The sequence below is a fragment of the Penicillium griseofulvum genome, assembly GCF_001561935.1.
Source record: "Penicillium griseofulvum strain PG3 chromosome Unknown contig_80, whole genome shotgun sequence".
Lineage (NCBI taxonomy): Eukaryota > Fungi > Ascomycota > Eurotiomycetes > Eurotiales > Aspergillaceae > Penicillium > Penicillium griseofulvum.
This window is the reverse complement of record NW_024467471.1, coordinates 3880843-3906131: the sequence shown is the minus strand read 5'-3', so window position 1 is coordinate 3906131 and position 25289 is coordinate 3880843. Positions and strand designations below refer to the sequence as shown.

At 47.8% G+C, this 25289-nt stretch overlaps 9 protein-coding genes across 9 annotated transcripts; 8 read left to right on the top strand and 1 right to left on the bottom strand.

The window, feature by feature from the left end:
• Positions 1 to 552: 552 nt before the first annotated feature.
• On the top strand, positions 553 to 5096 carry PGRI_024050 (putative vesicle-mediated transport protein (Imh1); the record flags this gene model as incomplete). Its single annotated transcript, XM_040790118.1, has 6 exons — positions 553 to 561; positions 613 to 1048; positions 1102 to 4054; positions 4110 to 4130; positions 4511 to 4545; positions 4612 to 5096. The coding sequence occupies 6 exons, from the start codon at positions 553 to 555 to the stop codon at positions 5094 to 5096; spliced, it is 3939 nt and encodes a 1312-aa protein (XP_040647071.1).
• A 385-nt stretch (positions 5097 to 5481) lies between these two features.
• On the top strand, positions 5482 to 7892 carry PGRI_024040 (anoctamin family protein; the record flags this gene model as incomplete). Its single annotated transcript, XM_040790117.1, has 5 exons — positions 5482 to 5560; positions 5608 to 5761; positions 5820 to 6105; positions 6158 to 6589; positions 6636 to 7892. 5 exons carry the CDS (start codon positions 5482 to 5484, stop codon positions 7890 to 7892), a joined length of 2208 nt encoding a protein of 735 aa, XP_040647070.1.
• Positions 7893 to 8671: 779 nt separating this feature from the next.
• Positions 8672 to 9941, top strand: PGRI_024030 (bZIP transcription factor, bZIP-1; the record flags this gene model as incomplete). Its single annotated transcript, XM_040790116.1, has 4 exons — positions 8672 to 8725; positions 8936 to 8951; positions 9124 to 9389; positions 9441 to 9941. 4 exons carry the CDS (start codon positions 8672 to 8674, stop codon positions 9939 to 9941), a joined length of 837 nt encoding a protein of 278 aa, XP_040647069.1.
• A 3100-nt stretch (positions 9942 to 13041) lies between these two features.
• Positions 13042 to 14526, top strand: PGRI_024020 (uncharacterized protein; the record flags this gene model as incomplete). The annotated part of the gene is made up of 4 exons (XM_040790115.1): positions 13042 to 13299; positions 13367 to 13471; positions 13601 to 14037; positions 14094 to 14526. The coding sequence occupies 4 exons, from the start codon at positions 13042 to 13044 to the stop codon at positions 14524 to 14526; spliced, it is 1233 nt and encodes a 410-aa protein (XP_040647068.1).
• A 313-nt stretch (positions 14527 to 14839) lies between these two features.
• On the bottom strand, positions 14840 to 16644 carry PGRI_024010 (GMC family oxidoreductase; the record flags this gene model as incomplete). Its single annotated transcript, XM_040790114.1, has 3 exons — positions 14840 to 15789; positions 15842 to 16555; positions 16605 to 16644. 3 exons carry the CDS (start codon positions 16642 to 16644, stop codon positions 14840 to 14842), a joined length of 1704 nt encoding a protein of 567 aa, XP_040647067.1.
• A 1751-nt stretch (positions 16645 to 18395) lies between these two features.
• PGRI_024000 (uncharacterized protein) lies at positions 18396 to 19394 on the top strand (the record flags this gene model as incomplete). The annotated part of the gene is made up of 1 exon (XM_040790113.1): positions 18396 to 19394. The coding sequence occupies one exon, from the start codon at positions 18396 to 18398 to the stop codon at positions 19392 to 19394; it is 999 nt and encodes a 332-aa protein (XP_040647066.1).
• Positions 19395 to 20022: 628 nt separating this feature from the next.
• PGRI_023990 (uncharacterized protein) lies at positions 20023 to 20619 on the top strand (the record flags this gene model as incomplete). The annotated part of the gene is made up of 1 exon (XM_040790112.1): positions 20023 to 20619. The coding sequence occupies one exon, from the start codon at positions 20023 to 20025 to the stop codon at positions 20617 to 20619; it is 597 nt and encodes a 198-aa protein (XP_040647065.1).
• A 233-nt stretch (positions 20620 to 20852) lies between these two features.
• On the top strand, positions 20853 to 22268 carry PGRI_023980 (M20 family metallopeptidase; the record flags this gene model as incomplete). The annotated part of the gene is made up of 4 exons (XM_040790111.1): positions 20853 to 20945; positions 20993 to 21789; positions 21844 to 21983; positions 22045 to 22268. 4 exons carry the CDS (start codon positions 20853 to 20855, stop codon positions 22266 to 22268), a joined length of 1254 nt encoding a protein of 417 aa, XP_040647064.1.
• A 631-nt stretch (positions 22269 to 22899) lies between these two features.
• PGRI_023970 (Major facilitator superfamily domain, general substrate transporter) lies at positions 22900 to 24794 on the top strand (the record flags this gene model as incomplete). Its single annotated transcript, XM_040790110.1, has 8 exons — positions 22900 to 23045; positions 23098 to 23191; positions 23247 to 23296; positions 23368 to 23424; positions 23478 to 23636; positions 23686 to 24055; positions 24108 to 24515; positions 24594 to 24794. 8 exons carry the CDS (start codon positions 22900 to 22902, stop codon positions 24792 to 24794), a joined length of 1485 nt encoding a protein of 494 aa, XP_040647063.1.
• Positions 24795 to 25289: the final 495 nt, after the last annotated feature.

The window sequence follows — 25289 nt, the reverse complement described above, 5'->3', positions numbered from 1 at the left end:
AGAAACCAGATGTCAATACAAAAAAAAAAAAAAAAAAAGATTGGTTTTAGATTACAAGAATAGTCGGCGGCATAAGGGGCCTGAGATATCTTTTTGGTCTCTTTGGTCTTCTCAAAGATCATTCTGTTTACATGTGCCAGTTTTATAGGTCGACGGCAAAAAAAGGCGGAAAAGGGCTGAAAGTATAACCTTTGAAGTTATATTGGACGCTATCAAGTGCTATACAGCAAATATATATGCTACATTGCAGTACAAAAAAAAAGCAACAGAGAGAAATAGCAAGCTAATAAAAATACAGACTCAATTCTACCTGAGGATCTATGTTATTAATACACGTAGAATGAAATAGGTATCATCCAATCTAATCGTTGGCGAGTAAACAGCCGAAGGTGACCTTCCACATGGCAGTTCCGCCTTGGCTCTTCCAAATCAATGATCCCCCTCACTTCCATTTGCGGTCAACTGCTATTCTTTCTGTTTTTAGTAAATACACTAGCCAGTGGTCTTGCGTTTTTAGATTCAGTTGTCGTCTGGGTTCTCAGAACCGTGGCAATGTTTCAGGTACTTCTCCCTTTTGATGATCCGCGTGTACCTTGCCTAACTCCCTCACAGCGCCTCCGCGAGGCCATCGACTCTCGCATCGCAGAGGAACAAGCTCGTCAAAAGTCCGCCCAAGATAACATTGAGCGCTCCAACTCCGCTCGCCGTCCGCCTGGCCGCAACCAGTCCCCGAGTCGGCGCTCCCGTCCGAGACGCAATACCAGCACCCCCGTTCGAGGACCCGACCCCAAGGAGTTTGAGGCTGAATTTACTATCGGCGACGACGATGAATCTAGCAGGTCCGGTACCCCTCAAACAGATACACCAGAGGCTGCTTCGGAAGTAAGCGCCTCTAAGGGAGACAGCGAGATGGTCGACGGCAAACCGGCGGAGACGCCCGAGAAGGAGATGGCACAGGAGACAGAGGCTAAAGAGACTCCACCTGTGCTTCCACCTGATGTTCGTGCGAAACTTCGACGACTTGATAAGCTAGAGTCCCGATACCAAGGTATGCACCTGCCTGACTAGACTATACGGCGCAAGACTAATTGAACATACTAGATTTACTCAAGGCTTACCGTACTGCTCACTCGCGCGTCCTATCCATCGAACCCTTCGAAGCTGCCCTGCGCGAGAACACCCCACTCACCTCGATTGGCGAACCAAAAGCTTTCACGGAATACCTCAACCAATCCACCTTGAAAAGCGACATGGTCATGGAAGAGCTGAAGCGCGTAACCGAAGAAAGAGAAGACTTCAGAAAGAAATTTGAAGCAGCACAGCAGGCTACTAAGGATGCTTTGGATGAGCTTACTGGCCTCAAAACGGAGAAACCCCAAACCCACACACCCACGGGGACAGATGGAACCGAGGAGCAGACAAGTGAAGAGTTCTTTTCGTTCGATAATGAAGTTCCCCGACTGGAAGGCGAGCTTAAGGAGAAGCAAGAAGAGGTCGAGAGCCTTAAAACCGAAGTCGAAAAGCTGAAGCGCGATATGTCTGTCACCCGTGAGTCGACCGAAGGCATGGTGCAGAATTTGGAGACAGCAACTCGCGAGCTCGTCGAGCTGCGTGACACCAAGGACAACCTGGATGCCGAAATCAAGACCCTACAAAACGCTAAAAAGGCCGATGTCGACGACCTGAAGGCGAAGTTAGCAACTGCAGAATCCTCTCTCAAATCAACCACGTCCGAGGTTGAGAAGCTCAAGTCGCAACTCAAGGAGAAGAGCGAGGAAATCGAGAAGCTCCAGAAACAGGCTTCCGAAAGAACTGAGCCTGATTCGGACCTCGCTGCTCAGTTGGAGACGACCAAGGAGGAAAAGAAATCCAACGAGAAAAAGCTCGTTGTGCTTCAGGGCTTAGTTGACGGTCTTCGATCTCAGCTTAAGAACACCGAATCTTCCGTTTCGAAACTGAAGAGTGAGATCGACGAGAAATGCAAAAGCTCTGCTAAGCTACAAGACATCTTCGACTTTGTGAATGAGAACTTGAAGGAAAACGCGATGTGGGTATCTACAAGGGAGAAAGTCTTCGCTGGAGAGGCGGCCGACTTCAATGATGTCGTCAAGACCCTAGCGCCAGTCAAGGCAGAGCACGCGCCTAGAATTCCTGCTCCTGCTTCTGCCCCGACCGAAGAAGAAACACAGCCTGCTCAAGCTACTGGCGGTGGCAACGGAGGAAAGAAGAAGAACAAGAAGAAGAAGAAGGGCGGAAAAGCAGATCAATCTTCTAAGCCAGCTGATGCAGCTCCCGCAGAGCAATCGCCTCAAGAGGCGCCTTCGTCAGCTACCAATGAGCTAGATGAACTCAAGCAAAAGATCGAATCTCTCATCCAGCAATTGTCCGAAAAGGAGGCCGCCATCGAACGTCTCAGTTCTAAGCTGAAAGGCGAGCACAATTTGAAGGAGGAGATTGAGTCCCTGCGCGATGACCTTGTCAACATTGGCCAGGAGCATGTGACAGCCAAGGACAAGATTAAGGAGCTTTCAGCAGAAAAGGCTTCTCTTGAAGAAACTATCAGCAAGCTCGAGAAGGATTTAGGGGAACTCCGCACCAGCAACGCTTCGACCTCAGCTGACTCGGAGAAAGTGCACTCCTCACTGAAAGAGGAATTCGATAAACTCAAGGTCCGCTCTGCTACCTTGGAGACCGATCTTTCCGCTGCACAGCAGCTAGCTGCCACTCGGTTCAAAGACCTTACAGACCTCCGTGAGACTCTTCAGAAGGTTCAACCTGAGCTGCGTAGTCTACGTGCCGAATCTTCCGAGCTGAAGACTCTAAAAGAAACCCTCACCAGCAAGAATTCAGAGTTGAAGGCCCTTGAAGGCAAGCATGAGGATCTGCGTGCTGAGCTGAAGGCTTCCAAATCGAAGATCTCAGAGCGTGACACAGAAGTGGGCACCCTCAATAAGAAGATCCGACAGGAGACCGACAGCCGATTGAAGGCCGAGGAGAACCTTAATGTTGCCCAATCGAACCTGCGGTCTGCCGAGAGTAAAAAGCAAGATGCTATCAACGCCAGAGACAAGACTACTGGTGACCTCTCCAAGGCCCAAGACGCGTTGAAAAGTACTCGCGCCAAGATGCGGGAGATGGATGAGCAGATTTCCCAGCTGAACAAGGAACTCGGAAATCTCCGAGACGAGATTCAGCTAAAGACAGCTCAGCATAGCAGCGCCCAAAGCCTAATGAACAGCATGCGTGACCAGACCACGGAAGTTGCAATGCAAATGAAGGAGGCCCGTGAGCGATGCGAGAGCTTAGAGGAAGAATTAGCTGATGCTCATCGTCTGCTGAGCGAGCGAACCCGCGAAGGCGAGACCATGCGCCGTCTGCTCAATGATATTGAGGGTCGTTCGGAAGCCAAGGTGCGAGACTTTAAGGAACGCATGGAGGCTGCTATTGAAGAGCGAGACCGTGTCGAAGATGAGGCCAGCACCCAAGGGCGCCGGCGTGCTCGTGAGGTGGAAGAACTCAAGGCTAAGGTCCGTGAAGCTGAGCGCGCACTGCGCACGGCAGAGCAAGACAAGGAGGAGCTTGAACAATCCCAAAAGGACTGGCGCCGCCGTCGTGACGAGCTCGAGTCAGTCTCTGAAAAGTCTTCACAGGAAGTGACAGAGATTCGACAGGCTATGGCTGGTCTACGCGATGCCCTCGACGAAAGCGAGAAGCAGGTTCGCGACCTCGAAAAGGATAAGGCAGAACTTCGTCGTTCGGTGGAAGAGACAAACAACCGACTGGAGAAGCTTCGAAGATCCCATAAGACACTCGGAGAGGACGTTCGTCTACGTGGCTCCCCGTCTCGGCAATCCTCGCGGTCTTCTTTGGATTCAGGCTCTCGCCGGGCAGTTGTATCTCCTGGGAGGAGCGAGTCACTTGTTGGCCCACCCAGCAATGCATCTATTGACTACATGTACTTGAAGAATGTTCTTCTCCAATTTTTGGAACAGAAGGACAAGAACTATCAGAAGCAGCTGATCCCTGTTCTGGGAATGCTGCTCCATTTCGATCGGTGAGTTTCCTACTGAACCCTCTATTTAACAATGGCTACTAACTTTACAAACTAGAACTGATGAGCAAAAGTGGATGTCAGCTATCATGTCCAAATAATTGGCTTTTATACCCATAGGCGTGGATTGCATATCTTGAGTCCCTTGCTCTGTACAATATCCCTCTGTAGAGGTAATATTATGTTTCTCTATTTACGTTAAAAAAGACATTTAATTCACTGATATTCTCTGATAAGCATTGAAATATAAACATAGTATCTCCTCAAAAAGAAATTGAAATCCAAGTCAGCAAAAGTTGAACTCGTCATGTAAAATAAAAATCGGCAATATTGCCTAATGTGGAATAGTAACTCCTGGAGTTATTGCGAAGCTTAGCAAAAAGAAGCGCGCATATACTAGCAAGTACTAGCAAGTACAAAAGTCCGAAAAAGACTTCTGAGCTATATGGATTATACCAGTCCTCTCACCAAGATGACCGACCAACCTACCATTCGTCTCGCGACCCCCGAGGGCAAGTACATTGACCCCTTGAGGGCGCACCCCAACTAACACCAGGTAGATGTCCCTCTCATTCTCCAATTCATTTGCGAATTAGCCGACTATGAAAAGGCCCTCCATGAAGTCGAAGCCACGGAAGAATCCCTTCTAGCGACCCTCTCCTTCCCCGACACCCCGCCCCGACGCGGCGCCGTCTACACAGCTCTCATCACCCCTCCACCCACCGCCGAGACTCCGAACCCGATCCCTGTCGGCATGGCCCTGTACTTCTACAACTACTCAACATGGAGATCCGCCCCTGGTATCTACCTCGAGGATCTGTATGTGCAGCCCAGCGCGCGGGGTAACGGGTACGGCTTCAAGTTGCTTAAGTACCTTGCCAAGCAAGTGCTTGAGGTATCGGGTCGACGGTTGGAGTGGAGTGTGCTCACCTGGAACGAGCCTAGTATTAAGTTCTATGAGCAGGTTGGTGCGCGCGGTATGGACGAGTGGATGAAGATGATGCTCGAGGGGGATGCGTTGACTCGTTTGGCCGAGGATGCGTAGAGGGATGAGGATCATTTAACACTACAAAAGCCATTTGAATGATCGATTTAAAGCGGTTTATTTACACTGCAGAGCTCATTGCAGATTGGGAGCGAAAGTGAGCTGCTATACATGTACCTTTAGCATATATATCTATGATCACAGCTACATATATGTCTCGATATTATATTTTGAGAATGAAATGAAATATATCCAAATACAAGAATCTCAATCCTACGTCATCAATGTAACTAAATATAAAAGAAAACATCCAAATTGCGTAAATTGCGGTCTGATCGATCGCTTCGCCCCAAGCCCTTTTAGCGCCAGGTGACGGCATCGACCCGCAGATCTGTGATCCTCGATTTGCCTGTTCCACTTTCTTTCTCCTTTCAACACCTCAGCAATGGCGACGATTCCTGATAATGTTCAGGGGTCTAATCTCCATGTGGACTATGTTATCCGTTACAGCTTCGGAGACGTAGGTGAGTAAAAGAGGGAGCTCTGGTGGGGTACATCCTAACAATTGCAGACCGATCGCAGGCTATTGTGCAGCTAGAAAAATTGCTCCAAGCGCTCGCCCAAGTTGGTCTACAGGTAGAGGTACGACAGGGTGATGAGTCGTCCTTGCTTGTTTTTGTGAAAGCTTCAGAAAAGCGGCTGAAACAGGCGGTCTATCGGTCGCGGTGAGTGATGGATGATGTTGATCCACGCCAATGTGCTAATCCCAACTTTGTATTTTAGAGTACGCGACTGGCTATATGGCATTCGCAATGATGAGCCCACTTCCAATTCGAATGAGTCCCAGACCGAGGCTGAGCGCCTACGGGTGATCAACCAGATGATTACACTTCCCAAGGAAGAGGGCGGCGCCGCTATCACCCCCAACCATGGCGAATGGAAGAATGTCACTGCTATATTCCCCCTTCACGATGTCGAAACAAATAAAAAGTGGATACGAGCTTGGAGCTCAAAGACTTTCCTTTCTGATGACGACTTGGATCAGATCCGGAACAAGTTTGGTGAAAGTGTATGTGTAGTAAGCGGTCGTTATTCTTCGGCATGGCTAACATAGATGGCAGGTTGGATTTTACTTCGCGTTCCTGCAGTCATACTTTCGATTTTTGATTTTCCCGGCTGTCTTTGGATTCTCTTGTTGGTTCCTCCTCGGCGGATACTCGATTATTTATACTATCGTGAATTGCCTTTGGGGTATCATCTTTGTGGAATACTGGAAGCGCCAGGAGGTTGATCTGAGCTGCAGATGGCAGACGAAAAACGTCTCAGCCGTTCGAACCAAACGACGAGAGTTCAAGGCAGAAAAGGAGATTTGCGATGAGGTTACCGGTGAGACGCGCGGTGTTTTCCCGGCAACTAAGCGCATGCAACGGCAGCTGCTTCAAGTCCCGTTCGCTTTGCTTGCGGCAATCGGCTTGGGTGTCATCATTGCGACTTGCTTTGCCATTGAGATCTTTATCTCGGAGCTCTACAATGGGCCATTGAAGACATACTTGGTATGATGACCCTTCCAGGTCCTTGTTACCAATGCTTACTCTCTAGATTTTTATTCCAACAATTCTTCTATCAGCGCTCGTACCAACGATGAGTGCTATTTTGACGTCTATCGCAACGAAACTGAACGACTATGAGAATCATGAGACAAAGGATGCGTATGATGTTGCATTGACCCAAAAGGTTTTTGTTATCAACTTCATCACATCTTATATGCCAATCCTCCTGACAGCCTTCGTCTACGTCCCATTTGCTGGCCGAATTGTCCCCTACCTCGATGTTTTCCACTTGACAGTTCGGCCTTTCGTATCGAAAGAAGACGCCGTCGCAAAACAATCGCATTTCCAGATCAACCCTGCTCGCCTGCGAAACCAGGTTGTTTACTTCACTGTCACGGCCCAGATCGTTGGGTTCGCCATGGAGACTATCGTTCCCTATATCAAGCAGCATGCACTCCGCAAATATAAGAAGTACAATAGGGAGCGCAATGGTAAGATGGACCGAAACGGCGACAAAGAATCGCCTGAAAGACCCGTCGTGTCATTCGACGATCCAGCCGAGGAAGTGCAGTTCCTCACACGTGTACGCAACGAGGTCGAGCTTTCCGAGTACAATGTGACCGATGATCTCCGTGAGATGTGCATTCAATTTGGATACTTGGCTCTTTTCTCACCCACATGGCCACTTGTTCCCGTCTCGTTCTTTGTGAACAACTGGGTCGAGCTGCGATCTGACTTCTTCAAGATCTGCATGGAGTTCCGAAGACCTGTACCGTTGCGGACTGACACCATTGGACCTTGGCTTGATAGCCTGGGATTCCTATCCTGGGTCGGAAGTATCACCAGCGCTGCGTTGTTGTACATGTTCAGTGGCAATTCACAGCACGGGCCCAATGGCGAACCTACGGATATCAAAGGCTGGGCTCTACTTTTGACAATCTTCTTTTCGGAACACCTGTATCTTATTGTACGGTATGCTGTGCGGGCTGGTATGGCCAGGATTGAGCCTCCCAATTCCCGCAAGGAGCGCGCTGAGCGTTACCTTATGCGCAAGCGCTATCTTGAGTCGACCACCAATGTGGAGGTGGACGGGGAGAAGGATGAGGATGATATCGCATTCATGGCCGAGTCAACTGATATGTCACGCACGGCTCTTGAAGATGATGCTCGGCGTACGTCTTTGCATGGCGCCGACCCGGCAGCTCGTTTCTGGATGCACCAGCGGGGCTGGACGGAGTCAGCCAAGATCGGAGCTGGAATTATACAGGCACAGCCTAGTAGCAGTACCGCGAAGAAGCAACAATAGTGCTTCTGGGTTGTACAGAGGTAGGGTATAGGAGCAGGGGCATGAGTGGCTGACTGTGTTTTGGGGTCAATACGAGATCACGGGATTATAGAAATTTAGTTTAGTACGTGATGTGCAGATACATGACCATCACCGATATTGGTTCGATTTACGCATCTTGTCCATTCAATGGAATGGTTGTCCAGTTCCTCCTGGTGCCTGTCCTGAGACCTGTCTTGCCTCAGGCAGAAATGTCGGGATAGGCAATAAGTATGATGTCATGCTGACTCGTTCGGGAACAAGTAAACCCGTCCCGAGCCGGATGCAGGCGGAATGCAGAGTCAGCAATAAACCTATTTATGTACATGTTCATGGGTACAACGAAAGAGACAATTGGAGGAAGATGACGAGTAATCATGGGATTGTGATGCAAACCAATCACAACTAGTAAATGCTGTCTCAAATAAGTTTGATGGCAAAAAGTGAGAGATAAATTCCGGGGTAGAAGCCACCGCCTGGCTGACCGCCTGCTTAATGCATCCACTTCGCTTACCAACTCCTTACATAAATCGACGATCGCCCGGGCCCCAAATCCTCTGACTCAGAATCCTTAAGTAATCCTCTTCCTCCACCTGGGCATCATTTTGCTTACAGCATCGGATCTGTAACTGCTTACCTCATTTTGGCTGTATTCTGGTATCAGCAAAGCAGCTCTCTTTGCTCTGAATTCTCGTGGAAACTAAGTGTGCTGTGCAAAGTCACTACCCAATTTCATCACCAATCCCCTCTCTTCTAAATCAATGCAGCCTGCACTGGCGCCAGCGCCGCATCCAAGTATGCAGACTTCTGCTCAGGTAAGCAAACCATCTTGAACGCGTTTGTCATCAGATCTATATGAAGTCCCGCGTTGGCTACTTTCTCGATACTCCCGATACAAGGCAGTCATGTCGTGTTATCCGCGCGTCGGGAACGGAGCTCGACATTTTGACGCGTCGAGTCTCCATCCAGTCTTGCCGCGTCACGATTGTTATTTTCTATTGATTCATACTAACATTTGACTATAGGATCATGCGGATCAGGGTACGTGATTGCAGCGTAAAGCGTTCTTGACTCCTGATTGCCATTGATTTTTGGGGATTCGTGGGGTTGGGGCTGAAACCTACCTTACCCTGACTTTCTACATATCTGACCTCGGCATTAAGGCTGCGCGTCACATTTGATATTGGTTAAGTGCTAATACATGATTCCATAGTCCTCCATGACCAGCTTCTAGCTGCTCAGCACCACCTTGGTGGTCGCCCACAGGGTGCTCCAGGCCAGCAACAGCACTTGCAGCCCAGCAATGCTAGCCCGCGTGATCAGGCGAATATTGACCCTGCTATCTCCGGTGCAATGCTCGGCGCTCCCCAAACCCCCACCCAACCCCAGGGTTCTCCACCATCTGACGGTGGCTCCAAGAGCTACGGCAAGCGTGAGCTATCCACTTCTAAGCGTGCTGCTCAGAACCGTGCTGCCCAGGTATGTCCTTTTGATACCGTGCGCGGAGTAATTCGCTAATCGTCATACCAGCGCGCATTCCGCCAGCGCAAGGAAACCTACATCCGCAAGCTAGAGGAAGAGGTTAAGAACATTGACCCCCTTAAGGATCAGGTCAAGTCCCTGGTAGGCGAGAACTATCAGCTCCGTGAATATATCATCAACTTGCAATCACGTCTCCTCGAAGCTCAGGGCGAAGTCCCCGAGCTGCCGGCCAACATCGATTTGAGCCAGCCCCGCACCACCGAGATGGCGCTTGCCTCTGCCGGAGTTCAGAACTCTAGCCCATCGGGCTCGGTGCCCACCCCAGGCCCCCAGGGTCAGCACCCCGGTTCTGTCTCTGACGACATGAACTCTCTGAACCGTATTGCCGCCGCAACACTAGGCATGCGCAAGCACCCAGACGACACGGCCTTCCTGAACAACAACAACAACTTCCAGCAGAATAAGCGGGTGCGCACAGATGATAACCAGGATGGAAACGACGGCGTGAACAAGCAGGAGATCACGCACGGTCTCCCTATGGTCAACTGATCGCCATGTGCTTTTCATCGCCGTCTTGACTACCTGTGTTTTGCGATCACCTTTCGATACCCGCGTCTGTGTCTTTTCTTTGCTTATGCGTTGTTCAGCTTCGGTGTTGCGTTATGCCTAACGACACATGCCATACTTCTAGCTGGCCTATGCGGCTGGATCTCCTGCGTCTTTTTCCTTGACTGTTATGTCGTGTTTCCCCTTTGCGTAATGGTGTGCGGCGCAGCGAGTGATTCCATCCTCTTGATTTCGGCTTCGCGACTCGGTGGTGTTTTGAGATTTCTTGCCTCCATTGTGGCAGATTGATGGGGGACATTCCTTCTTATTCCTGCATTTTTTGATACTTCAATTTTATCTTTGGTCAACGGATTGGTCACAACTCACAGCTATACATATCTACCCAACAGGCCTTTAGTGCCTGGAATGTTCTTATCTGCTTATTGAGTAAAATTAATTTTAGTCCGATTTGACACTTACCTTGCTCTGTGCTATCGGGATTCAGTGAGTTGTACTTCATAATAGCTACAATCGTGCGGTTTGGATATTTCCTACTGGCTACACCAAGTATATGATGTGAACAATTTTATCCATGCACACTGGATATTGAATGTAAAGGCATCAAATGTCAGGTTGCATCGGGAATACTTCGGCGAAAAAACTACTAATCTTCATTGTCATGAGTGTGACACTACCATTCTTTGTTCTTTGTTCTTTTTTAAAAAAAATTCAACAATCAGCGACAGACAGTTATTTAATTGAACCCAACGTTCTGACCCAATTGGTTCTATCCGTCTCAACGCCACGGGTGGGGACCGAGGCGGATTACATTATCAGCATTTCAACGTATAGAGAACTTCATTGCTCAACGCCTGCCCACATAAAAGTTTTTTTGGGGCTAAGGATAACACCTCCCTCGGCTTGATGTACAGCACATCTATATATCAGATGATTCAAAATGCCAGACCCGACAACCGAGCCAGCTATGGGCCAAAAACGCCCGCCAAGGAGTGCGGGAAGACGCAGGCTCGATGCACCCGAAGCTATACTGTCCGAGGTATTCACTCTCCATGGAATTAATAAGGAACAGTGGGGAAATATCTAACGCCCCGCGCAGGATCGGCGAAGCCAAATCCGCCGTGCTCAGAGAACATATAGATTGAAGAAAGAAGCCAGCCTTCAACAATCACAGAAACAAGTGGCTTTCCTCGAACATAAGATGAAAAAAATTGCAGAGTCGCTTGCAGACTACAGAGTCACTCTCCAGTCTAGTCTGAAAGACACACATTGCGACCTTCTCAGGGATTTTGACAATATACTGAATATTTTGACTTGTGCACCGGAGGACTTTGTTCAGGGAACTAGTGTCGATGACATATCACTGAGAGATACTTCGAAAAAGTCTACTCCAAAACCGCCCAAGGACGTCCAGTGTGAAGACCATTTACCCGATGATATTATGTCTGATCATCAAGCCATTGCCGAGCCAAGCTCCACATGCATTGATACAACCCCGGAAACCGAGGTCAGCCCAGATCAAGAAGCCGGGGACAGCGTTCTTTGTCAATCCCAACCCCCACCTGTCATGCAGGAACAGAGGGGGTTAGACCACTACCAACCCACTGTGCAAATCGTCGATCGATTTGGTGGAGCCAATATTCATTCATATTCATTCCTAGAAAGCTCCTTCACTCGAAGACTGAAACGATACAGCCTGGAGCACGCCTTTCGAATATTCAATGATATACGCTCTGACCCGCTTGAAGTCTTCCGAATATTCAGACTTGTCCCGTGTTTCAGAGATAGGGCAAAGATGCACCCTTACTTCAGGGACCTGGTCACCTCTGGCCGAGGAGGTTCACTGGAGATCTCTACACTGCCATTTTATTGTATTGGGGGAGCCGGAACACATTATGCGCCGAAAGACGAAGAAGGAAATCCTATCTACCCGCCGAAGATGAGGCTTCCTCGAAGAATACTCGGTACTCTACCCATGGCCGGGATTCCTGGTGACCCAAGTTCTACCCATCAGGCTCAAAGTAATCTTGAACTTTGTGGCTTCGGGGGTCAGTGGTTTGATTGCCGCGACGTGGAAGGATATCTTAGAGAGCAAGGTGTAGATTTGGATGGCCCTGGTTTGTTTCCGACAGTACATAATATAGCATTGAGCCCAGGTCAATCCGAGCTGGAATCTGGTTTATTGGACACTCAACGAATATCATTTTCTGAAACGCAGATTGGTAAGTCTATATCGTTTACCCGAAAAACTTCAACTCACAGTTTACAGATGCTACAGTCTCGGTATTACCTCAACAACCATCACGTTGCGTACTGGATCTTGAATCCTTTTTAATAGGTGGGCTTTCCCATTCATATCATGTTTAAGTCTGTTTCTAAAAATTTCTTAGGACTCCTTCGCGGGGTGGCTATCTTAGGACGAGCACCCGGTTTCCGGCGATCTGATGTTGAAAATGCCTTTCGCTCAGCCTTGATGCGAAATTTATCTTGAAATAATCATGAATAATATATCTCTCTCAAATATCGGATAATATATATTAATAATGTAGACGGGGACCACCCAAAAACTTGGACTTTGAGAAGATGTTCAATATAGCATTCAGCATATGATTTAATTTGACAATGACTACATAGCAAATGAATGTACTTGGTTCATTTACGGAGCATCTTGACTATGCCCTTGCCTGTGTCTGTCCAGATGCCCAGGTGGAGCCCTAATTTGATTACATTATCGTGAACCTCCGAGGCCCCAGAAGTTCCATTCTAAACCTGGAAGACTCGAGAATTCAGAGCCCAACAATATAGAGTCCACAAATCCCTGAATTTCATGATATTTTTTGTTGAGTGATCCACCGTAGGAGCCTCGGAACCCATAAATACAGTTCCTTGCCACACATAAGACATATATATCAACTATCCTCCATCCTTAAACATTTCTTCCTGAATCGCAGAGACAAAGAAATACATAAACCTCGCTCCGACAGATACACGCTTTAGACGGCAAGCTGGCAGATGGGAACCCCAAATCTTGAGATTAATGCTGACTAGTGACACAGAACAAACACTTTAATTCTCCATTGACGGAATGTTGGACGCCACTGACTTGCTCTATACATTATGGAGCAAACATCGTGTGACGATTGCCATCGTCTTCATCAGCTACATAGCATTGGTTAACCTGCTTCGATACCGCCGCATGGCGAAGATCGAGGCCCCATTCACAGCCGGCAAGAAAGACTTGTCAGAAATGACAGTAAAAGAAGCACATGATATTCTGAACCAGTTACAAGAACTCGAGTTTCCACATGCTTTTGCCAAAGCTCGAAAAATTGCTCTGTTGAAGGTATGACAGCGAGTCATGGCCGGTTCAATCATCGTGGAGAATGCCGCTAAGTTGAAGTATCTTTTAGGCCGGAGGTATCCCGACTATGTCCAAACTCTTCGCTGTCACAGGGCAAAACAATAAGCGCAATTCAGGCAAGCGTGCTGTCGATACGGAAATCCTCTTGCGAGAGGTACAGTCAAAGCCTAGGGACTCTGATCGCTATTCATCGGCTGTGGCCAGAATGAATTTTCTGTATGTTTGAGTCCTCGAAACCAAATTCCCTTCAGTTCAAGGAAAAGATAATTCATTGTTCTGTTAGCTGACGTGGGATATCGTTAGCCATGCCCGTTACCGTCGTGCCAACAAAATAACGGATAATGATCTCCTTCATACTCTGGGCGACGGTCTTGCCGAGATCCTGAATGTTGTTAAAAGAGAAGAATGGCGCAAGCTTACTGACGTTGAAATATGTGCCCTCGGTATCTTTCACAAGAACTTGGGAGAAGACATGGGTATTCCCTTTGACGTGCTTCCTTCAAGCTGTGATGGATGGCAAAACGGCCTCCACTTTGCAGTTGAATTGAGAGACTGGACAATCCAGTATGAAGAAGAAGTGGCAAAGCCCACGGCGACGAACGATCAATACGTCCGAGTATATGTTGATTCGGCATTGTCATCGCTTCCTGGGTTCATCAGAACAAGTGTGCGGAAAATGCTTGGTAATGACTTGGACGATGTTATGAGAACGAGCCTTTGGTAAATTTCGTCTCTTATTTAACTATGGAAGTTTCTTTGTTTACTAACATCTACAGTCTTGAGTCCCCTGGGCCAGTCCTCTGGTTCCTACTGGCTCTCGTCCGAGAAGGGCGAAAGGTATATCTTCGATACCTTGCACTTCCGCGCTCTTCGTTCAGTGCTGTTAAACTAGTGCACGACATGCCAAACCAAGAAACGCATCTATATAACTTCCAAAGAAAGACACTGCAGCCTTGGTACGTGAAGCCGACCTTCTCGTCAAAATGGGGACTCGGCGCGATGCTTGTTAGAGCGCTGGGAGGAAAGGTGCCTGGGTCGCGAGGGGACCGGTATCAACCTGGAGGATACGACTTAATGACGATTGGGCCAGATCCACAGAAGGAGCACGGAGCGGATGAGATGATGTCCGATATTGAGGTAATAAAAGCGAGAGGTGTGGCTACATGTCCGTTCTCACAGGCAAAGACGAAGTCGGGTCACTTTGAGTAAGGTTGTTCACTTACATATGTCCTCAAGGATATGTGACGGGGCGGACAAAGAGCTCCGGAGTGAGTTTATGAACATTTATGCAACAGCATAGGCTGAGAAACAAATGGATAGAGATCCAAAATGTAATAGCATTTGTCGATCAGGATTAATGAATAACCCTGACCTGCCGATACCATGATATACTATTCTTGTGAGCATCTGATGTGACCCTATTTGTGAAGACTGCCAACAGATAGGTAGCTTCTCTTATTCTCCTTCTTTTCCCCGCATCAATCATCTTGATCACTTCTCCATCTCCATCAACATTTATCATCTACTGTTCATCTAGACCATATTCCTTGATAAGAACTTCAGCACAAGTGACACCAGTCAAGTAAGCCGTAGCCTGGGTGTGGTTGTTAGTGAGAACAGGAACGACACTCATATCAGCAACGCGCAGGTTCTGGATTCCCCGAACGCGAAAGTGAGGGTCAACAGCAGCGCCACTGGCATTGATCTTGCCCATCTTCACTGTGCCAGTCATGTGCCAACTAGAAGAAAGGAAGTTTTTCCAGAACTGGAGGATATCCTCGTCAGATTCGGACGCGGGCCCGATGAGCGTGGCGATAGTATCTTTCGCAAAGGCCTCTTGCCTACTAACTTCCAGTAGGTGTCGGTAGATCTCGATACAAGCGCGACGATCGAAGGGATTCTCGAGGAACCGCGGGTTGAAAAGGAGCGGAATATCTGGGTCGGAGGACTGTAGGGTCACTTCGCCGAGGGATTGTTCGTTCATCATGAATGCTGCGAGACCCACATAGCTGTAGTCTTTGAACATATCGGGTAACATGAAATGGATAGGGAGGTGGGTGACCATCTCATAGTGGGGGATAGTTTCGCGGTTCATGAATTCTTGGACGGATGCTGGAAGTGCTTTGAATTCAGGCGAGGAGGTGATGCGGTCTGATTTGAACCAGCCACAGCCGACCTGACAGCCGTATCGGGTCCACAGGCCGGTGTTGTTGTCCTCCCACTGTTTCATTGCAGTCTCCATGGCGGCGGGGTCTTGGAAGAACGAATTGCGATCATTTGTCTCGGGGTTACGAGCAAGAATCAGGGGAACAAAGTAGTGATCTCGGAGACCCTGACCAACAGCGGGAAGGTCGTTGACTACTGGAATGTTGAACTTCTCAAGCTGTGCAGCTGGTCCGATTCCAGAATGCATTAAGATCTTCGGGGTGTCCAGTGAGCCGGCAGAGAGAATCACATCCTGAGAAGCGAAGTCTATAAACCACATCAGATGAAGTGAATAGTACAAGTGCCAAATTGAACATACACTGCTTGCCCTGAGTTTCAACTCCAACAGCCTTTTTGCCTTGCAACAAAATCCGTCGCACTGGGCTGTCTGTGATAATAACAAGATTATCAGGAGCGTCCAAAAGCAGGTCAACAGCCGTGGTACGCTTTCCATTAGCAGCGGAGTTGATAGTAGCGGCCATGCCAAGCGGGTTACCCGAGTTGTGATCCAAGTTGAGCTTGTGTCCAGCCGCTTCGAATGCATCTAGTGAGGGTGCCAGGTCCCTTTCCCAATCCTCTGCGAATCCAATATGGAGAGGACCCTCATTGCCATGGTCGCAAGCAACTGATTTGGCATATTTTTGATTCTCCAAAAGTGTGACACCACCGTCAAAGGTCTCCAAATTCTTGAAGCGGGTCTGCATCTTCTTCCATCCAAAGGTATCATCATCTACCCCAGCTGCCCACTCATCGTAGTCGTCCCGTGCGCCCACAGTGTAGACGCCGAAGTTGATTGCTGAGCTACCTCCTAGACCCTTTCCACGGGAATAGTCAAGCTCGCGCCCATTGCAATGTTCTTGAGGTGTGGTCTTGTACCCCCAGTTGAGGCCTGCTTCCATGAATGTCGTCCATCGCTTTCCGTCAACTCGTAAAGCCTTATCATCATTGCGCCCACCTGCTTCAAGGAGTAGAACTTGAGGTCTTTGGGATGATTTGGCGAGCCCTGCAGCTAGGGCGCAACCGGCTGGACCACCTGCTTCAAGTGTGAGTAGGATAGACTGCATGTATATACTAATAATTACCTCCTACAATAATAAAGTCGTAATTGGTTTTTGTTTCCATATTGAACGTAGTAGAGCAACTGAAGAAATTCCAGGTCACAAGGAGTCAGATATCTTATTTTCTGGCGGGGCATGTCCCGCTTCAGCTGGATACCCCTCTTCGTGGAATGTATCAGCAGCAAACACTTTATAGGTGGGTCGTTAGGAAATGTATACCCACCATCGATTATCAATGCCTGTAAGAGGCATAGCGTTGATTTGACTGTATTCACAGGATATATATTGTATCTTTTCCATAGCTAAATGGAGATTTGAAGCCAGCGAGTTCCGTAATTATGTTATAGGTCAAGGTTGCAGGGATTGTGCAGATCGCATGCTGCAGGATAGGTTAATTCATTAGTGGCATGTCAGGGCAATGCTGCCGTATAGTATCCATAATCAATGGAATTTGTCCGAACTTCAGTTTTTGTTGCACAACATGGCTCGAATGGTAATTCTCGACATTAAGTACACGGTGTTGGAAAACCCCATGTGTCATAGAGATGAGTACCTTTTAACACTCGAATCTTCGCCAAGTGTGTGTAGCAAGCCCCATTGCACTAATTACTGACCGATTAGACGTCGCTGAAACCTAAAGTTGACGAGTATCCCAAGAAACCAGATGTTTAGATATTCCGAAAGTGGAAATAGTGCACGGTATTCCGTAGTTCGATAAGATCTAAGCTAATGGGGATCCACATTGTGACTAGAGAAGACTAATTATTAGCAGGATATCTTCTGAAACTAGGAGGTTTCGCTAGAGTTGAGTGTAGAGCAGAAGGAGTGGGAAATATATTCCAAATTTGTAACGGGAGACCTCACGTGCTTCACGTGAAGCTATAGCGGATGTCCGGATAATGCTCATGGCCTATATAGATCCGCGATATTGGGAAGATAATATTTGGCACGGGCCAAAGATGCAGGGACGCATTTCTAGAATATACGTATTCCCATGTTGAATTATTAGAGAAATAAGAATATGGCGATGTTTCCAAGATCGGTAGACGAAAACGCACGGTTGTTTCGGGTCATTCTCCGCAAGAGGGGCCAATTGTAAGTGAACCCATTCCCCACTGTATTCCGGAGGTTAGCGCAAAATTATGAAGATTCAAGAGAGTTAAGGCATCTTTGTGAAGGGAAGTGTGTGGAATACATGGTTGTTGTACCTAGGTAGTTCGTAGCCTCAGCCACTTTAACCACTTTAACCACTTTACCCTTGGATATTTAGGCAATTGAGAATACGAGAATCCCTGCAATTTGAAATGAGAAAGGATCCGATTATACCCCGTAGAGTCCGTATTAATTTCCGTAGAGAAGAACGCCCAAAAACAAAAAGGTCAAAATTCCCGTGTGGCGGTTCCCAAGGGCTGCCCTTTCTCGGCTTAGCTTGGCATCCGGGGGCAAATATGCTGGGGATTTCTTTTCTCCCTTTCGCAACTTCTAGAGGCTTCACTTCCTCCCCTTGAGTCTTTGATCTTTTTCTCAGAACCTCCAAATTTACATATCAGAAATTTTGCTATCTGATCCTTTCAGTCCCACTCCCGAAATACGTCCCACTTTTGTCAGCCGCAAACCTCGATACTTTCGAACCAGCATAGACATTGTCGCAAATGACTAGCTCGGACTAGCACAACTATGATGGCTACGGAGCTGGTACAATTCAAGCAAAGCATACTGGACTTCTCACTAAGCGGGCCATGAAATACCCTCCCTGCGGTCTTTCCAGTCACCTTGAAAATATACGCGCTAGCCAGGCTAGCCGATTCAGCAACCATGTCAGAGATATCGGAGACTCCCGAAGGGCTTCATGGATACCATGGAGATAGTATGGCAATACGGATATTGATGATCGTCTTCACCTCCGTCGCATTATACAATGCCCTTGAATTGTTCATATTGTTGTTCTTGACTTTCAATCATTATCGTGGACTCTACTTTTGGACGCTTCTACTCTCTGTAGTCCTCGGGGTGATCCCCCACGCCATTGGCTATCTGCTGGGCTTTTTTTCCCTAGCCCCATTATGGCTGTCCTTGACTATCACCACTGTTGGATTTTACGTCATGGTCCCGGGCCAATCGATGGTCCTATATTCTCGGCTTCATTTGGTGGTCCAGAACAACACACTGCTTCGGTTTGTTCTTTGGTTGATAATCGTCGACGCGATCCTCCTCTTGGTACCGACGACCGTTCTTACTTTCTGTACCGCATACGTTGGCACTCCGACAATCGTTCGCGGATACAACGTCATGGAACGACTGCAACTGGCCTGGTGGTGCGCCCAGGAGATTCTCATCTCGGGAATTTACATTGTTGAGACCGTGAAGCTGCTCAAATTGATGCCAGACAAGGACCGACGGCGGTCCAGAATCATGTATGAGTTGCTGGCCATCAATTTCGTCATCATAGCTCTCGACATTTGTTTGCTCGTTGTGGAATACATCGGGTATTTCATGCTCCAGACCACCTTGAAGGCCATGGTCTACAGTATCAAGTTGAAGCTCGAGTTCGGTGTGCTCGGCAAGCTAGTCAATCTTGTGCAGAATCCTCGATCGCAACCCACTTCGTCCGATCACGAAGAATACCCTGGCTTCGTGGACCCTACCCAGTTAACATCGGATGTCACTCATGCAGCCCCTCGGGAATTGCGACAGGTGGGACGCAGAGGCTGGAATACAATATCAGAGGAGAGCTTGCCCAGTTCTGAGCGCAGAATTCGCCCATCTACCCGGTCGACCGACAACAGTATGCAACCCAGTATCCATCCCTCCTGAGGTCGACAGGTGGCAATGAATATTCCTCTAAATTAGACCAAATGTCTAAAAAGCCAGCGAGGCGTGCAACCGCAGACATTGGTTGTTTACTCCCCACCGCGGCGTTCTGCTGATCACAGATGGCGAAGGCTTTCGAGTGCAATCCATGCCTTTAGAAATCCTGCTTCGTCTGCCATTCACAAGATGGCCACTCAGCAAATCTTCAAGATCAACCCATCCCGCTCATTGAAATCCAAATTTCATGTTTTCATCCCGCTCGTTCAACGAGATATTTCGGGTGGCTCGGCACATTGATACTTTGATGCCTGCCGATTTCCGCATCCCAGCGCGAAGTTCAACAGCCTTGCTGTCGACTCCTGTTGGCTGTACAATATATCATGTGGTTCAACCACCATACAAAATTTTGCTAAATATACCTTACCTCAGGGCTGTGGTGCTCACACCCAGATTTACATCGGACACAATAATTATTTAATACAGTCTATCGACGCCCACAATTTGTTGATTTTCAGCCTCATGATGTAACTACTTCAATGACAATATTACGTTGCCATGACATACCATCAGAGCTCAAAATCAGTTGGAAAAAATTTAGATCTAACACAGTTCCTTTCGTAGTCGATGCAACATGGAAAGCGCCGTCACGATCCACCATGGCCCCTACGAATCCATCCCTCCCACCGCTTCACCAGGTCTTAAATTTCTCCAACGATTCCTACCAGCACTAGACTCCCTAAGTCCCACCGAAAATCAAATCACGCCTTTCTTCACACCCAGCGCTCCCATCCTCGTCGGCAGCGATCCACCAACAGCCGCAAACCAGGCCGTTATTCTCCTCGAAGTGCGCAGCCATCATATGTGCAAATTCCATCACGATGTTCATCTCGCCTGGGATATAGATCTCGGAAGGGACATAGGCCCCGTGGAAACATCGTATAAGAGGACCGCCCCAGATGAAGAGACCGCCCAGAAGGGACAGCTCTATGCCCCGCTAGCAGGGAACATACAAATGAAGCGCACAGTCATGTTTGAAGCAACATCCGAATCAGTATTCGCTGCCGACCCTGACCAGTTCCCAGTCCGCATTCGCGAGTTTAACGTGCTTGATCTGGAAGGTCGTGATGAGTCGGATTTGCAGATTGTTGAAATGCGGATCTTTTTGGATCAGAGGCCTATCCAGGCCCATTCTGCAAATTTGTTTACGGGGGCAACTTACGGATCCTAGTGGATGCTGGAGTGGTAGATTGCATAATAGAATGTGGACGTGTCTTGCTTCTCCACTGCGGAACACTCTATGTCACCTGTCCCCACTTGGGATGTGTCTTTGATGTCTTATCTTCGTGCGGAGGTGATGTTCGGCATGGAGTTCCGTTTTCTCGGCTGTTTTACTTTACCCTTTAAGTTTACATTGCCCAGTGCCGGAATTCGTGAAAATTTTGGAACATTTTGCTATTCAAGATGTTGACGGTAAAAGGACAAGAAGAGATCATCCATAAGGTCTGTGAGGCCTTGAATAAGTATGAAGCCAAGCTGAGTGAGCTCAATCAGAAGGTGTGTATTATCACGGCTAGCACAGCGACTTGATTAACATTCGATAGATCTGGTCCAACCCCGAGCTGGCATTCAAGGAGTACAGCGCCCATGACAACGTATGCGAGCTTTTTGAGTCTTTTGGAGCTAGATACCAGGTTCATAAAAAGGCCTATGGTATTAACACAGCGCTCTCGGTGATTTATAGCCGTGGCGAGGGCGGAAGAATCATGGCTTTCAACGCAGAATACGACGCCCTTCCAGGCATGGGACATGCATGTGGACATAATTTGATCGCCACAAGTTCGATCGCAGCCTTCCTGGCCACCTGTGAAGCAATGGATACTCTGTACTCAGATGATATTGGCTATTCGGTTCGGCTGCTGGGGACTCCTGCCGAGGAGGGTGGTGGTGGAAAGCTCCTGCTCATCAATGCGGGAGCATACAAAGACGTGGACGCATGTTTCATGGTCCATCCATTCCCAGTGCTTTCTGGTGCCCCTGATCTTATTAGCTCGAGTTCCTGTACCGGGCAGTATCTTGCAAACGATAAGGTTAAGGTGACTTTCACTGGCAAACCGGCGCATGCTTCGGCTGCTCCTTGGGAGGGTATTAATGCCCTAGATGCAGTGGTGTCTGCCTATGTGAACATTTCAATGTTGCGACAGCAGATTCTGCCTACGCAAAAGATCCATGGGGTTATTTCGCGCGGTGGTGACAGACCAAATGTTATTCCTGCTTCTACGACGGTTGAATACTATATGCGATCGGAGACTGCAAAGACCCTCAAACCATTGACTGAGAAAGTTCTCAAATGCTTTGAGGCTGCTGCAACTGCTACTGGTTGCACGGTGGAATACGAATGGTATGATAACTGGCGACGTTCCTATTCTGATGCGCTTCGCTAATATATTTCCAGGGAGGCTGCGTATAAGGATATGAAGATCAATAAGCCCATCTGCGATAGCTACGTCTCTGCTATGAACTTTATGGGTCACAGTACTATCTTTGATGCCGCAGGGCAGGTAGGAGGTCTTAGCGGAGGGTCAACTGATATGGGTGAGTATTGGAGTTCATTACAGTCCACGATGCCATCCCCTAACTGTCCACTACAATATAGGCAACGTCTCATATGAAGTACCTGGCTTCCATGGTGGATTCTATATTCACACCGATGGTGTGAATCACACACCACAATTTACTGCCGGGGCTGGATCTGAGGAAGGGTTTAAGCGTAGCTTGCACTGTGCAGCGGGAATGGCCGTAGTAGCGTGTAGAGCTCTAGTCGATGATAGCTTCGCCACTGCCATCAAGTTGGACTTTGAGAAGGGCTTGGAATTGTGAATTCTAGGCTGGATTTAATGTACTTCTGTGTTCCGTGTGAGACCTTCCGAAATTGAAGTGCAATTGTATGATGACACGTATTCCCTGCTAGTACAAAGACTATTAGCAAGCGCGGAATAGAGCGGCCTTCTTAGCGCACTATTTTGAATGAGTTGTGTTCATACTGACCATATCGCTTGGACCCCTCCCTATGCTAGATACGGATCGTCGACAGCTAACTCAATTGCCGTTCTTGACATCCGTTGAGGGGGAAGTGGATGCTCCCCCAGATTACCTCCGCGCTGACTGCAACCCCGGGATTTTGATTGATTAATATCGTACTGTGGGGTGCCGAGATGTATGTAGTATCTGATTGGTAGCTCGCTTGTTCTCCACGATCAGCATCGCGGGGGAATTCTGATAATAACCTAAAACTAAACTATCTGTTTTGATTGGTAGAGACATTGAGCTTCTCCCCCTTGAAAGATGCTTTGCGATAGAGTCCATGACGGAACAGTACCGGGCTTTAGGTCTAATAGGTTTGAGAGGGCTTTGTGGCGAAGCAGTACAGAGCGATACCGGCTTCGTGGGATTTTGAATAAGAAGGACTATGCTCCTCATCTAGTGGACTTGCATTTGTGTCATATTCACGATGCGCTCTTACGACGCCAACCTACATGAGAAGGATTTGAAGGGAGGAAACGAGCCACTTGGTCGGGATCTCGATCTTGGGCAAGTGCTCGCTATTCAACCAACAGCTGAAGAGGAGCGCAAAGTATTGTGGAAGCTTGACCTTATGTGAGTATTCCACTGCATTGTATCTACGTGATATGTATCTGATTCAAGGAAGTCTCGTTCCATTGATGGGAGCCGCATATTTCCTCCAATTCCTCGACAAGCTTGCTCTCAGTCAGGCAACGCTGTTTAATTTACGCGAAGATTTGGTATTTATTCCTACACAGCTGTTGGCTTAGGAGGATGTGTTGACAGAAGCTATAGAACATGAAAGGAGCAGAATATTCATGGGCATCTGCGATCTTCTATTTTGGGTATTTCGCTTGGAGTTGGTATATATTCAAAATGCCTTTGCCTCTCATCACGAATACTGATCCGACAACAGGCCTAGTTCATATCTTGTCGTCCGATTTCCCATTGGCAAATATCTCGCTGTCTCAGTGTATGTTCTTCTCCATTAAAGGATATCGCCGACGATGAGACTGACTATACAAGTTTCCTTTGGGGCGGAGTGCTAATGTGCCATGCTGCTTGCTCTAACTGGAGTGGACTTATGGCCGCCCGTTTCTTCTTGGGGGTAGGCGAGGCAGCAATTGCGCCAGGCTTCACACTGCTAACGGGAATGTTTTATAAACGCGAGGAACAGCCTTTGCGGTAAGTCTTCCAAATCGGGGTAGACCTAGGACTCACTAACAAGCCCTAGACAATCTGCCTGGTTCTTCGGAAACTTTGTTGCTGTACTCATTGGTGGATTAATTGCCTACGGTATTGGGAATATTAACACGACAGCAATTGCCCACTGGAAACTCTTGTTTCTTATTCTAGGCACTGTCACTTCGACTTATGGTCTTGTCTTGTTTGTCATGCTTCCAGACTCGCCTGCCAAGGCCATATTTTTGAAACCTGATCAGCGTGCTATTGCTGTGCACCGAACATTATCGAACAAAACCGGAGTCATGGATACGGGGGTCTTCAAATGGTCACAGGCTCTTCAAGCCATAAAAGATCCCCAGACATGGTTTCTGGTTGTGAACTCTTTCGCCTCGAGCCTGGCAAACGGTGGTCTTACAAGCGTGAGTACAGATCCTATTATCACCAAAGCTGGAAACTTATGATTTTTTTTAGTTTTCATCGATTATCATCTCCGGGTTCGGGTTCAGTGATCTCAAGGCCCTTATCATGCAAATGCCTCAGGGCGCTGCCCAGATCGTGTTTTTGTTAATTACTTCGATCACTGTGACCTTTATTCCATCTTCCCGTATACTAGGAATGTGTGTCATCACAATGATATCTGTTATCGGTCTTATCCTGATCTGGAAACTTGACCCCGATGATCAAGTTGGGCGGATGGTTGGGTTGACTTTAGCCGTCGTCTACGCGATCAATATTCCGATGTCGCTGAGTATCATTACATCTAATGTGGCCGGATCCTCAAAAAAGAGCGTTGTTAGTTCATTGCTGTTTATTGCTTATTGCGTGGGAAATATCGTGGGTCCTCAATTCTTCCTTGCCTCTGAGGAGCCATCATACCCGGTAAGTGGCCATTTTATTCCTGGTACAATTTACCTTGCACGATAAATACAAAACTAATGCCATGGTTGGGTGATATAGACTGGAATTAAAGCCTCTATGTCCGGCTTGATACTGAGCCTCTTCTTCCTTCTGTGCTTATATTCATACTACACGTGGGAGAACCGTCGACGAGACAGGGTGTATGGTTCGCCTCAGCAGATGACCGTGGGGGCTGAGTTGCAGGATGAGCTATCAAACAAGACAGATCGCGAGATTGATAGTTTTAGGTATCTTCTTTAGATGACAACACAAATTTTAGTAAACATATAGCGAAAGTTGTTCATAAAAGGGAGAAGAATTTGTTCGAATCTTGCCAATGTTAGAATCCCCTGTCTCGTGCATATTGGCCACTATCCGGGGAAGACCGATCGACAAGCCTAGCGAATGGGAGAACGTCCGCACGAAGTGATTCGATAGCTCAAAACAAAGAACAACCCATGTCAATTTGGGAAACTCAGCCATCCACTCATTCATTTTCCCTTTTTCATTGTCCACTTGCCATGTCCACATTCTAAACCTCAGTGAGAATCTCATTTCCCCCCCTCTTTCCAAATCCCCGCTATTATTCAGACCTTTGCGAGATTGTCATGGCTTCAATGTAGATCACAAGTTTCTTTGTTATACCAGTATGTATAGGATCTTTCCTATCTGCATAAGCAGACCCCGGTGCACACGTGTTGGCTTTATTGGTCTTTTATCTTTCGCTATACACTATGTACCCCCAACGAGATGGAT